Genomic DNA, 13166 nt, shown 5'->3' on the forward strand with positions numbered 1-13166 from the left:
CACAGGGTCACTGATTGGCTCATTAGATTATCCCTGTCTGTAATCAGAAGGCATCTTGAGACAAGAGGCTGTGGAGTGCCTCTGATGGAGGGGGTGACCAGTAAAGAGGCCACCCTATTCACCTCTGATTGCGCCCCCCCCCCCCCCAGGCTCCCTCAGTGAGGTGTTGATTACCAGGTCGAGAGCGTGCCGGCCTGCCTGTGCACGCTGACCTGGGAGGGGCCCTTCTGTGGACAGGAAGAGCATGCAGGTTGCTCAGTTTGGCCCACTTAAGGTTTAACTGCAGCCTGGTCTCCCTCAACTTGCTGTCAGGGTCTTCCTGCTGAGGAGCAGTCTGGGAATGGGGGGAGGGGTACATTTTTATGGATATAAAATCTATCTTCCAGAAGTTTCTTCGGTACAGTATTGTGAGGGGACCTGGAGCCGGTCGCACACAGCAGAGGGGGCTGTGTGGCAGAATGAGACACCTCTCACTTAGTCTGTAGGATTCCCATCTTCTCCCTCTGACACCCTGATCTTGTCTGACAGGAGGCCATTGTCTGTATGTGTGTGAGAACGAGGAAATAAATGTATGATTAATACCAGAGGAACGGGCCCTGTTTCAGAGAGCAGAGACAGCACAGAGGGAGGTGGAGAGATTGCGGGAACAGCTGGCAGCCTGCCCCCCAGCACAGGGTGCCACCAAGGTAGGTTTTCACTCCGGTTTGTATATGGATTTCAGAAGCTAGCAGGGATTTTTGTGGAACATCAGGTTCTTCCCAGAGGCTAAAGTTTTTGAAGATGAAGGTCGGTCTCTCTGCGAAACAGGAGAGGGCGGAGTCAGCGCGCAGTGCGTCACATGTGAGCGCCGCCCTGCTGGCAAAAGACAGGGAGACAGCGCGGCTGCAGGAGGATGTGCAGGCACTCCAGCGCACCATGCAGGACACCCAGGAGCGCTCAGCCAATCAGATCGCGGAGATGGAACGGCAGCTCGCCACGAAGGCAGAAGCTATAGAGGTACATCTTGGTTGAGCCTGAAACACAGGTATCGGTTGTCTAGATGACAATGTGTTACAGAAAGTGGATGTAATTACTTTGAGAACGTTGCTCCTAGTGCTTGCAGGGTGATGTAATCTCAGAAACCCATGACATGTGACTGTGTTACCGGCTCTGTGTGAATTAAACAGCTGTTTATTTCTCAGAGGCTGGAAGCCAAACTGCGATCTCAACTGGATTATGAGAAAATTAAAACTGAACTCAGGTGAGACTCTGCACCTGTCAGTATAATACACTGTAAGTATTCAGTGATGTTTGTATCAAAGTTATTGTTTTTGTCACTGACAGCATTCTGAAGTCCATGAGGAGGGTCTCAGCCAATGGAAATTGTTTGCAGGTGAGAGACTCCCCCTCCCCCACCCTAAGGTGTGGGCACCATCCTTACAGTTGCACTCCTCTGGCTTCTGCTTATGCCCTGCTATGTGGGTGAACATGTGGAATGCTGGGAAGTGTTGTCGGAAGCCTCAGGTCAAAGCGGACTCCTGTCCCCCTCGCTGATAGGGCTCTCCGAAGGCTGCAGAGACCATGGACAGAGAGATGGTCCAGAAACGCAAAGGGGACAAGCACGGCGTCCCATGCAGCTCTGGTACTGGGGGGAGGGGTCTCACTGGAGGGTTAATTCTGTGATAGAAGGGAATACAAGACAAGCTGTTCAATTTTTCAGTGAAGGTCCATAGACCAACTAATTGTATTGTGAATCTCCTAATTCCTGTGCAGAACCTCACTGTTATTCAGTAAAAATTATGAAACAGATTTTTTTCTCTGTAATTCCAAGTATAAAACAATGTTTGCTGTAGAATTCAGACATGTCTATAGGTACAATCAGACTGGGATTCAGAGTTTTCTGGTCCTGTTTTTCATGCCTTTTACAGATATCACCTCAGCTTCTTCATATTATAAAGCCGTTCTTGCTTGGAGCAAGAATGTGGACTGTCTGGTAATGAGCTCAAAGGAAGCAAAAAAGCAGGGAGAAGCTGAGGAGATATCTGAAGAAGGCATGAAAAACAGGACCAGAAAACTCTGAATCCCAGTCTGATTGTACCTATACATGTGGCTGAATTCTACAGTACACAGTGTTAACTGTTATAAAGTGTAAGCCTTGTCAGACTTGAGGGTTGGGATTTGAGGGTTTCTCAGGCCTGTAAGGCTTGTTATACAGACAGTCACATTTCACATGCCATTAAACCTCCATCTTAATTTAAAGCAGTGTAAGGACGTGCTTTGTAACACACGTTAACCATTATCCAGGGGATGGGTGTTTGTCGTCTTGTTAACATTAGCATCCTTAGCCCCAAATAAGCCAGTGCCACCATAAACCCCATCTGTCTCTGCTCTGCAGAGGAACGTCGGTCGGAGGACGAGGCTCTCAGGGAGGGGGGGAGGCCGGAAGGGGCTTGTGGCTCTCCTCAGGGGGTCCTGCAGTTGGACAAGAGTGAATCAACCAGCCCGGACCTATATCCCAGCCCCCACGGGCTCCCCCAGCGCCCTTACAAGCCGTCTCCCCTCCCTGCTGAAAGGCTGGTCACCGAGCCTCTGCTTCAGAGGCCGGTCTTCTCCCCTCCCTACAAGAAGGAAGGACCTGCTGTCTCGCCTTTCCCCATTAACCCCCACCCCACCTCGAAGGCTGGGGGCAGGGCCGAGGATGGGGAGGCGGAGCCTCCTGGCAGCCAACCAGATGGCGGGGGTGTGGGAGAGGAGGAGCTACTGGAGACGTCTGAGATTGCCCACCAGGTGAAGGAACAGCTGCTGAAGCACAACATCGGGCAACGTGTGTTCGGGCACTACGTGCTGGGCCTGTCGCAGGGTTCCGTCAGTGAGATCCTGGCCCGGCCCAAGCCCTGGAGCAAGCTCACCGTCAAGGGCAAGGAACCGTTCGTCAAGATGAAGCAGTTCCTGTCCGACGAGCAGAACATCCTGGCTCTGCGGACCATCCAGGTTCGCCAGCGAGGTAGGCGGGGTGTTTGCCGTGAGGGGAGTGCCCATGATTCGGCCAATCAGAGCCTGAGTTTGAAACCTGCCTTTGGAGTTTGCAGATTCTCCCTCTGTAATTACTGTCTCCAAACTGCTTGCAGTGTTCGACTCTCTCTTACATTTTGAGTTCTTCATTTAGCTTTCTAGAGTTTGTAAATGATGAGGTACCTGTCCCCAATACCCCCAACAGGCAGCATTACTCCTCGCATCAGAACCCCAGAGACTGGGTCTGATGATGCAATCAAGAGCATCCTGGAGCAAGCCAAGAAGGAGATCCAGTCACAGAGAGGAAGTAGGTTGTTTTTGTTGACGGTGCTTTTGGCTTGAGCATGCCGCTTGTATGCTCTCCCTTAGTCTCCATGGGCTTCCTTCTGCTTCTCCAGTTTCTTCCCACAGTCCAAAAACATGTGGTTCAGGTGAATTGGCACCTCAAAATTGCCCCACAGTGTGATTGTGTGTGACAGTGTGAGCCCTGCAATGGACTGACACCCACCCAGGGCATCTGTCACCTGCATCCTGGGCTCCAGGGTCTCCATGGCCTCCTCAACAGATAAGTGGTCACTAGGCATCGGCTAGTGGACCATCTAGTGCAGGGGTCTCAAACTCCAGTCCTGGAGAGCTACTAACTAGTAGGTTTTCTATCCTACCTGGCTTCTGATGAGCCACACCTGCTCCTGGTATTTACCTGAGAACTAGTGTGGCTCATCAGAAGCCAAGTAGGATAGAAAACCTACTAGTTAGTAGCTCTCCAGGACCGGAGTTGGAGACCCCTGATCTTGTGGATGTAACTGGGTGAAGGTGACCTCCTCCCGTCTCTCTGGTGTCCCTCTTGTCTTAAAGACGATGGCAAGCCCCCCCTAGATGGCCCTGTAACTGGTGGCGGTCCCAGCGGAGGTAACTCTGGGAGGAACAGTTCAGACGACACCATCAAGAGCATCCTGGAGCGAGCGCGGATGGAGATGCAGGCCCAGCGGCAGCAGCAGGCGCTGCAGGAGATGGAGACATGCGGCTGGGCCCCCAGCCACCCCCCACCGCCTCTGCCCGCCACTGTCAAAAGGGAGGAGGGGGCCGTTTGCCCCCAGGCCCCCTTGAGTGTCCTCTCCCCGGCTGCCTTTGTGCAGAGCATCATCCGCAAGGTCAAATCTGAGATTGGGGAACCAGGAGCCTACTTCGAGCACCACTGGGCCGTTGAGCGGGACGCGGCAGGCACACGGCCCTTGAGCCCCGCCTCCCCCTCACTTTCATCTTCCTCATCCTCCTCCTTCTCCTCTTCGGGGCGTCAGCCCGACAAAGACAGGAACAGCGATGGTGACGAGGCAGCGGCAGGCGAGTTGGGGCCGCGGCCGGTGGTGAAGATGGAGGCAGCAGAGCTCTCGGTCAGCGGGGACCCCCAGGGTGCCAGCGGTGGCTCGGCCTACTACGCTGCCTACATTCCACGGGCCCTCAAGCCCACAGTGCCGCCGCTCACCCCCGAGCAGTATGAGACGTACATGTACCGCGAGGTGGACACCATCGAGCTCACACGGCTCGTCAAGGAGAAGCTGGCCAAGAGTGGCATCTGCCAGCGGATCTTTGGGGAGAAGGTCTCTGTCACTCGCACACCCTGCTCTTCAGCAGTCATTTGGGCAGATCCAGTTAGTGATGCAGTGCTGTTCACACTGGACCGAGCCAGGACTTTCCTGACTGTGCTTGCCGTCATTTCTCACAGGTGCTGGGCCTGTCCCAGGGAAGCGTGAGTGACATGCTCTCCCGTCCCAAGCCCTGGGGCAAGCTGACCCAGAAGGGCCGTGAGCCTTTCATCCGCATGCAGCTGTGGCTGCAGGACCAGCTGGGCCAGGGCCTGAGCCAGCCGGCCAATCAGAGCCTCTGCCCAGGTACACGCCCACTCATTGTCTTTCCTTATGAGGTGTGGCTTCCCTGTCCTGCAGTTAAGGGGCTAAGGGCCTTGCTCACGGGGCTGATCATGATATGATTACTCCAGACAGGCACAGGAACTGAACCCATGACCTCTTTAGTGATGTTTAACCTGTCGCCCTCCCCATAGATACAAATCCTGTTCCCATGATGTCACACTGCCCGCCATCACCCCTCCCCAGCCCCAAGGAGGATGGGTCGGAGCTTGAGGTGGAGCCAGTCGCCCTGTCCAGAGAGGGCAGCAAGGAGAACCAGCGTCCAGGAGGCCCCGCCCATCTCCAGGAGCCAGCCTCCAGGGTGGCCCCCCTGCGGCCAGGCACGTGCCACGCTGCGCTGGGCATCCAGGACCTTGTGGGCCTGTCCCCCGAGCTTGACACCCAGCTGGTCACCAAGAGGGTGAAGGAGGTTCTAACTGACAACAACCTGGGTAAGTCAGGCCTGGGTGGGGTTTGGAACCTACCGAGGGCAGTTCGACCACAGTTTGGCTAAAGCACTGAAGCAGAACAAATCAAATTACAGCCAGTGCTTGGCGTCTTGGGAAGTTATCTGACAGAAGGGCAGTTATGTTACCCCGAAGGACCAAAGGCAAGATTTTGCTTTTTTGTGGCACGAACAGGATTATCAGGGAACCTGAAGTCTGTTTGAGAGCCATCAGAGAAGCAGTGAGCCGTTTAGATGCTAAATCCTGCTTGGGTGTGAGAACCTAGCACTGAGCCAGCAAGGGGTTTCAGCTATGTGTGTGTGTGTGTGTGTGTGTGTGTGTGTGTGTGTGTGTGTGCGCTCCAGGCCAACGCCTGTTCGGCGAGAGCGTCCTGGGCCTGACGCAGGGCTCCGTGTCGGACCTGCTTTCCCGACCCAAACCCTGGCACAAGTTGAGCCTGAAGGGCAGAGAGCCCTTTGTGCGCATGCAGCTGTGGCTCAGTGACCCTCATAACGTGGAGAAGCTGAGGGACACCAAGAGGATGGAGAAGAAAGGTGTGTGTGTGTGTTTGACTGTGTGTGTGTCCCTGTCTGTGTGGGTCGACCCCAGAATTTGTCCCATTATGTATGTGTATATGTGTGTGTGTCTGACTCCGTGTCCCTTTTACTGTGTGTGTCTGTCTTTGTGTGTCGATCCCTCTGATTTTGTCCTTCTATGTGTGTGTGTGATTGTGTAACTCTGTCCCTTGTACTGTGTGTGTGTCTGACTCTGTCTGTGTCCCTTTTACTGTGCGTGTCCCTGACTTTGTGTGTGTATGCGTGTCTGACTCTGTGTCCCTTGTACTATGTCTGTCCTGGACTCTATCTGACTCTCTGTCCCTTGTACTATGTGTGTCCCTGACTCTCTGTCCCTTGTACTGTGTGTGTCCCTCTCTGTCCCTTGTACTATGTGTGTCCTGGACTCTATCTGACTGTCTGTCCCTTGTACTATGTGTGTCCCTGACTCTGTATCCCTTGTTCTATGCGTGTCCCTGACTCTGTGTGTATGTGTACACATGCCCTTCTGACTCACCTGTTGCGTTTTCCCCTCCCCAGTCTGTATGAAGAGGAGATATGGGCTGCTGGGCCCAGGTTCGGACAGTGACTCGCCCAGCAGTCGTTCTGACAGCGTGAGCCCGGGGATGATGCCCACTGGGGACCCCTATGGCCCGGCCAAGAAGCCCCGAGTAGTGCTGGCATCCCAGGAGAAGGAGGCTCTGATCAAGGCCTACGTCCTAGAGCCCTACCCATCCCAGCAGACGGTGGAGATGCTTGCCTCCCAGCTCGGCCTCAAGACCAATACGGTCATCAACTGGTTCCACAACTACAGGTGTGCACTGGGGTGGAGTGACTGAGATCAGCACATAGGTCGTGTTGGGAAACTGGGCTCCCCAGATTACCTGCTTTGCCCTGTTTACCTTATTGTCATAGTCGTTATTATATAATGAAGGAATTTATTGCCAATTCATCAGTGTGCATGTTTGCTAGTCTCACTCCTTCCCGGTTGGGTGTTCAGGGTCTGTCCCCGTGCTGTGAGTTTGGAGTTTAACTTTCCCCGATTATTTTCCCATGCAGGTCTCGGATGCGACGCAATGTCCAGAAAGAGTCGGGGCAAGAAAACGACGTGGAGGTGGAACCTTGTAGCCCCTCCCCTTCAGAACAAAGTCCCGCCTCTGATTGGCCGGAGGGACACCGGGATCTGCATCACAGCAGCCCTCCGGGCTCTGCTGGGGCCCTTGTTTCTGTCAAAATGGAAGAGGAGGAGGAGGAGGATGTTCTGGCTCTGGAAAGATCCCGAGAACACGGAGAGGCGAATCATGTCAACAAGGGTGTCAGATTCCCCCACCTGGTTAAAAAGGAATTTGAAGACCCAGAGGGTAGCTGCAAAGAACTGTCACCTGGCCAGTGCTGTCCCAAAAGCCTTCAGAAGGATGAGGTACCATCCAGCCGGGGTCTGGGAGCCTTCCTGGAAGCACAGAGAGCGGCCCCATCAGGGTCGGAGGCTGAAGACCCCAACAAGTCTTCAGTGGATCCTGTCAGCTTCAAAGCATCCTCGGAGCCTTCACGTGGCAGCTTGGAAGTCTCCCTCAACTCTCCATCCGCCGCCTCCTCGCCAGGCCTGGTCGTGTCCATCTCCCCCATCCCATCCTCCTCAGACCCCATCTCCCCCAGCCCGCCAAACCCCAATGGCGGCCGTGACTTGGACCCCCTGCTCCCACCCTGCCTCAGGCTTAACAGGAGTGCCCAGAAGCGAAAGGAAAAGGTGGCCAACTTGAACAGCATCATCCACCGGCTGGAGCGTGCTGCCAATAAGGAGGAGACACTGGAATGGGAGTTCTGAAGAGCGTCTCCCTTTACATCTTTTATATGACACAAGTCTAGTTGTTTCTGAGACTCGCATTCAACCTATGGGAGAGTCTCTTTGAAATAACCGAATTTTACAAATGGTGCTTTTTGGTGGGGGTGGAGTTACTTATTTGGGGGTTGGGCTTAAGTGAAGAGGGCGGGGTTATGCTCTAGGGGTGGGACTACTTGCCAGCAGAGGTGGTCTGGTACTGTTTCCCTCAACTTTCTTCCTACCTTTTCAGGTATGGGTTGACCTTGCCACGAACTTAGAACATGTCCGATACATTAGTTAAAGACTTTTAGGGGGAAAGAAAACTATAAATGTTTTAGGTATTTTAATAATGGATTCTACTTTCAGATATACTGTATGTAACAAACCTTGATTTTTTTTGGTTTTGAGAAAAGGAAAGAAATGGGAAAAAAAACACTGAAGGGCAAGACTTCAGAAACTTATAGAGATGAAATGCACTCAGTTTGCCACTGGTTGAGATTAGAAGACTTGTCTTAAGCCATCAAAAATACCATGGTTATTCACAGTGAGAGACTGGCAAGTTCTGCCCCCCCTTTTAGATTGTCAGAGGCTTACCTAACAAACAACCCTCCAGACTTTTTTAGATAGTCCACAAAGACTCTAAATTGCAAGCAACACGCGTCCTTGGGTCCCTGGTGACACATTGTAACACATCTGTGATAGGAACCGCGTGTGTGTCGTACGTCTCATAGCTGGGCTGCCATGAACCCCCCCCCCCCCCCCCTCTGGAAACTGTCGTTTCCTAATACTCACCAAATGTGGTTTTTGAACAGGGAAAAGAAATAAATCCCAATTGTAAACAGATAACTGTAAGCAACTACCATTTCAACGCAGCCGTGTTTATTCAACACGGGTTTTTTTTCTCTGCGAGTTACAGTTTAGGGTCTTTGTTGTTTTTCTTGCCTCAAAGGTCAATGCACCACAGTCAGTCAGTTTACCTCGCTCGATGCTTTGAATTCCTCTTCCATTCCAAATTCCCTTATTTTGCCTCCTCACTTACCCCTCCTTCAGTTATTGTACTGTAGATATCAAAGAGCTTCAAAATTCAGGCAGATTAAGGTTCTGTCCTGTGAACCCTTCTGCTGCTCGTGAGTGTCCTTTCGGGGGGATCAGCAATGAAACGGATGTGGGAGACTCCAGGTGAGGAGGTGTGAAATAGGGCGACAGATATAGGATGTGAGTGATGTGTACGTGTCGTGAAGAATCATGAAATCAGGCATATATGCGTGATGTGTGTCTGTTTATGCGTAGGGTTACTCTTCAGAAACACTTATGCCTCTTTGAATATGTGTGTTTCAGTCACAAATTCCCAAGTCCTGATTCTCTGTGTCCCAAAAGACCTGGTATTTCAGGCAGGAGTTGATCCCTTTCAAGTGATTTTTGTTCTGATTTCCAGGTTCCTCCTTTTGCCCTGTGAGAAATTAACAGCACTTAGAATATTAATTTTGAAGAAAGTTAGAAATATAGTGGGGTAAAATGTCGTCGACATTTGACTTCCTTCATTCATTCAACTCTAGGTTTTGTGCCTACGGTGTCACTGAAGTGCGAGGACCGTTTGTCATTTTTTTCACACATGGGAGCGAAGCTCCACTGACAAAAAATGCATTTTCCTGTGATCTGTGAGACAGACTTTGCCTTTCTGTTTATAGGTGTATCCTGAACCTGTATGACCACTATGGGCTGCTATTCATGGAGAATCCTGGGAATGAACATGGCCATTTGCAAATGCAATATTTGTCCTGCTGCTTCACTTACAGATAAAAACTGTCCATAAAATATCTCAGTTGGTTTTCACGGGACCCCACGAGTCTCCTTAATTGATTGGGAGATTACAGCGATGCACAGGGTTTCGATCACTGGAGCAAAGTAATGAACTAAGATGCTTTATGAAGACTGGTCTTCATTTGCATGTGTGGAAAGGGCCCAAAATTTACTGGGGTTGAACTCAAATTGAAATTTCCAGGCTAATCATGTTATATGTGAAACATATCAAGATTACACAATTTCTGATTGAGAGGCTTTTATACATGTTTAAAGTCAAAACTTTAACATTGTACAGAACCGTAATTTACACTAAGAAATACTAACACTTTAACATTTTTCATTGACAAAATGTATCCATGAGTGACCCAGTGCTGCTGGGGCCAGAATTTCTTCAAATCCCATTAACCTGCCATGTTTAGCCTTTGTGTCTGTGGGGTTTCTGTTGGGTTCTGAGCAGGTGGTGTACAGGCCACTATGTTTATCACCAAGCTGATGCAGTCACCTGGCATTAAGGAGCAGTAACATTTCAATGAAATGGCATCGAGGTTGCCATGGTTACTAGGAATGACGATGGGCCATGAGTGACTAAGTCAGGGTTTCTCGCATGGCTCAGTTGCCATTTAATTGTGTGATTTGAGACTTCCTTTCATGAAGTTAAGCACGTCTTCAGATGGCCCTATTCAGGTATGTCTACTGAGCCAGTGGATATGCCCGTGATCCTTGTTAGTAATTCTCCCTCCCCCTTCCAGATTAATAGATTTCGGCCTATGGTCTGGTCCGTGTGGAGACGTGGCCAATTTGACAGCAAAAAATAATGTTGAAAACCACCCCCAGACAGAGTTGGCATGTAAGCAGGGGTGGACTTACTATAAGGCAAGTCCAGGCAGCCTCCGGGGCCCCTGAGAACTAGGGGCCCCATGAGGACAGAATTTCCAGACATTTATGAATATAAGATGGAATCATTTAAATTATAGCAATTTATCTGCTATTCGCCTTTGTGGTGACAGTTTTCAGGTTAGACGAAGTTTCCCCATCCCAGTTGTAATGGATTATTTCCAGCTTGAGACTTCACTTGCTGTTCAGCTTTCTTTTCACACTGGAGTCTAACGGCACTGGTGGCTTCACTGCCAAGCGACCCGGCACAAAGCAGCCTAACTGAAACCGAAAACGGCACAAACACTATGCTGATACTACAGTATCCGGCTAGAGTGGGACAAAATGTGAACAGATGTGGAGACGGCACAACTAAACGAGAGTGTGCAAAAATTCCAGACTAGCTTTAGCCGGAGGGGCAGACTATTCTAGGCTGCAGCCCAGGGCCACAGTGAAAGAGGGAATGGCTGAACTTCCTAAATTTGGCAGGTCTGCACGTAACCCCCACGATTGGCGAATTTTACCAACAGTACTCCTGCCGCTACCCTGATTGGATTTTTACCGCTGGGACCCCGTGCTTTGATCAACATATTATTGATGTTCCATTGTTTTTAGTTCACTCTTGTTTCTCTTTCGGCTCCAAAAAATAGCCCAAATGGCCCACATAGGGGGCCCCCTACTCATGTCAGCCTAGGGCCCCCAGAGAAGTTAAGTCCGCCTCTGCTTGTCAAGATTAATGGGTGTGTTTGATGGTTTAGTTTTGTATTCCCATAATTAATGCCAATGTTTGGGACTTCTCTCCCCCGAACACACACAACACTCACAATTCCTTGTACTTCTGCACTCAGGATGAGGTTTTGCCTCATCCAGGCTCTCAGAAACATATGCATCCTGCATTCACTAAATATATCACTGTAGATCTTGTGTCCTGTTAGCATTTTCTAACTACTCCAGCCTTCCCAAGACCTGGACAGTGGTTTCTCTCCCTCATCTGCGTCAGACACACTTGTGGGTTAACCTTGTACCGTTTACCTTAAAGTAACAAACCACCTCCCCTCATACTCAAGAAACACATTTTAGCTACCTACGACACAAATGCTGCCACCCGCCGAAGGAACAGTAGCACAATACAAGTAACATGAAGTCAACTAGTGCAAGGGCAATAGAGATGTTAAAAACATGACAAATGCCAGATCATCGACTCTCACCATTCGTGTTCTACTGATTACACACTGTCCCATGTAGCTGTGTAGAAGACTAATAAAAAATAATCTGTGCTCTGGAAAGAGCAGCGTGTTTTGTATTATGAAGTGTTTCGGGTTGTGTATTTTTCTTGCTTTCACATTTTGTATAATGTCCGAAATTTTCCAGCGGCCGGCCTGAATCGTGTGGTTTGCTGACTGTTCAACTAAGCATTAGAGAGGCTAAAGTGCCTGATTGCAGCGATTTTTGTGTGACAGATTCTATGAAAATCATCCAGTACATGGCATTGCTCCAGAAACACATTGTGAGTGAGATGGGGGTTAGAGGAGAAAGGCTGGGTTCATTAAAGCTATCAGGATGGCCACAAATGCAGACATGAGAGCTCATTGCACCTGTGGGGTGTAGCAGTGCATCTGAAGGCACAATTATTCTACCTTTTAAGTGGTTTTGGAGACAGAGGTGAGTCCTACCTAGTATTAGCTAGGGGTACCCTATAAATTGCTCATTTAGAGTTTATGCGTTTCTGTTTATATAAATAATACACCTACACTGTTAATAATACACCATTTTACTAACTATACCGACCTCGTACCAGCTAGGACTCACTTTTAGCTATAAAACAACCCAAATTCTTTGAGGTATGGATTCAACAAGGTACTGGAAACTTTTCTTCTGGGATTTCAGTGCATGATGTTTCTACACGTTTCTACGCTTTAATGAGTTTGGTCATTTTGCTCTGACTGGGCAAAAACAAAGAATGTTCACCCTTTAAGTGGATCTTTTTAATTTATCTGACCATCCCTTATAAACTAAATGGCATAGTGACGGTTTTTGAGAGGCTGGACCAACAACATCACGATCACATGTACTGCCCATTATAGAGGTTTGTGGACAGTTACAGCTTCTTGACTGTGCCCGCGTGTAATATATACCGAGTTGCACCCATATGACTGATTATCTGTTTGTAGGAGCTAGTAGTTTGGTGTAGAAAAGCAGATGTATCTAATAAATTGGCAGCTAAGTGCATAATATGTGCCAATTGAAGCTGAGGTGCCCAGTGAAGGCGCTTCTTTAGTCTCAGAAAAAACATGTGGGACGCATGAGTGAGTATTCCTTGTGTGACCATGATATGTAAGTCTCTAAAATGGAGCGTAGAAGATAGTCTGTACTGTAGCGTAATGCTGAACTCTTCCATTTCCCACGTAAAGAAAGCTTTTCTGAAATATTTTGGTGTGATTTTAAATCAGAAGTGATTTTAAGTATATGAACATGAACATGAACAACGATGACCATATTAACACTATTATAATCGGGAACTGCATTATTAAAAACAATGTTTATTCTATTCGTATATTCGTGTGTTCGTACACTATTTGGGTGTCATGTAAATGTTTTAAAAACTATCGCCATGCCATAAATATTAACTATACAATACATTTGAAATTACTGAATTATTAAAACTCTTGTTTTACGCATCCAGTGTGTGAATTATTTTAAAGAGAAATTATTATGTGCAACTTTCTGTATGTAGTACGTTTTATTCCTTCTGTATTTCTTCTTCACATCAGTT

At 49.2% G+C, this 13166-nt stretch overlaps 1 protein-coding gene across 6 annotated transcripts in view; it reads left to right on the forward strand.

Moving 5' to 3' along the window:
* Positions 1 to 13138, forward strand: part of LOC111842120 (homeobox protein cut-like 2) — a 57333-nt gene extending 44195 nt beyond the window's left edge. For 4 of the 6 annotated variants that reach the window (XM_023808416.2, XM_023808417.2, XM_072714218.1 and 1 more), the window contains 13 exons: positions 606 to 686; positions 808 to 996; positions 1182 to 1240; positions 1324 to 1372; positions 1537 to 1621; positions 2375 to 2983; positions 3197 to 3298; positions 3847 to 4589; positions 4715 to 4880; positions 5051 to 5347; positions 5707 to 5895; positions 6436 to 6709; positions 6955 to 13138. In XM_023808416.2, the coding sequence (XP_023664184.2) occupies positions 606 to 686; positions 808 to 996; positions 1182 to 1240; positions 1324 to 1372; positions 1537 to 1621; positions 2375 to 2983; positions 3197 to 3298; positions 3847 to 4589; positions 4715 to 4880; positions 5051 to 5347; positions 5707 to 5895; positions 6436 to 6709; positions 6955 to 7720 (3609 nt within the window). In that variant the 3' untranslated portion in view covers positions 7721 to 13138. The remainder of the gene's footprint in view (positions 1 to 605; positions 687 to 807; positions 997 to 1181; positions 1241 to 1323; positions 1373 to 1536; positions 1622 to 2374; positions 2984 to 3196; positions 3299 to 3846; positions 4590 to 4714; positions 4881 to 5050; positions 5348 to 5706; positions 5896 to 6435; positions 6710 to 6954) is intronic. The other 2 variants (XR_011992340.1, XM_023808419.2) reach the window with 2 other exon arrangements.
* Positions 13139 to 13166: the final 28 nt, after the last annotated feature.

Source organism: Paramormyrops kingsleyae, chromosome 7 (genome assembly GCF_048594095.1).
Source record: "Paramormyrops kingsleyae isolate MSU_618 chromosome 7, PKINGS_0.4, whole genome shotgun sequence".
Lineage (NCBI taxonomy): Eukaryota > Metazoa > Chordata > Actinopteri > Osteoglossiformes > Mormyridae > Paramormyrops > Paramormyrops kingsleyae.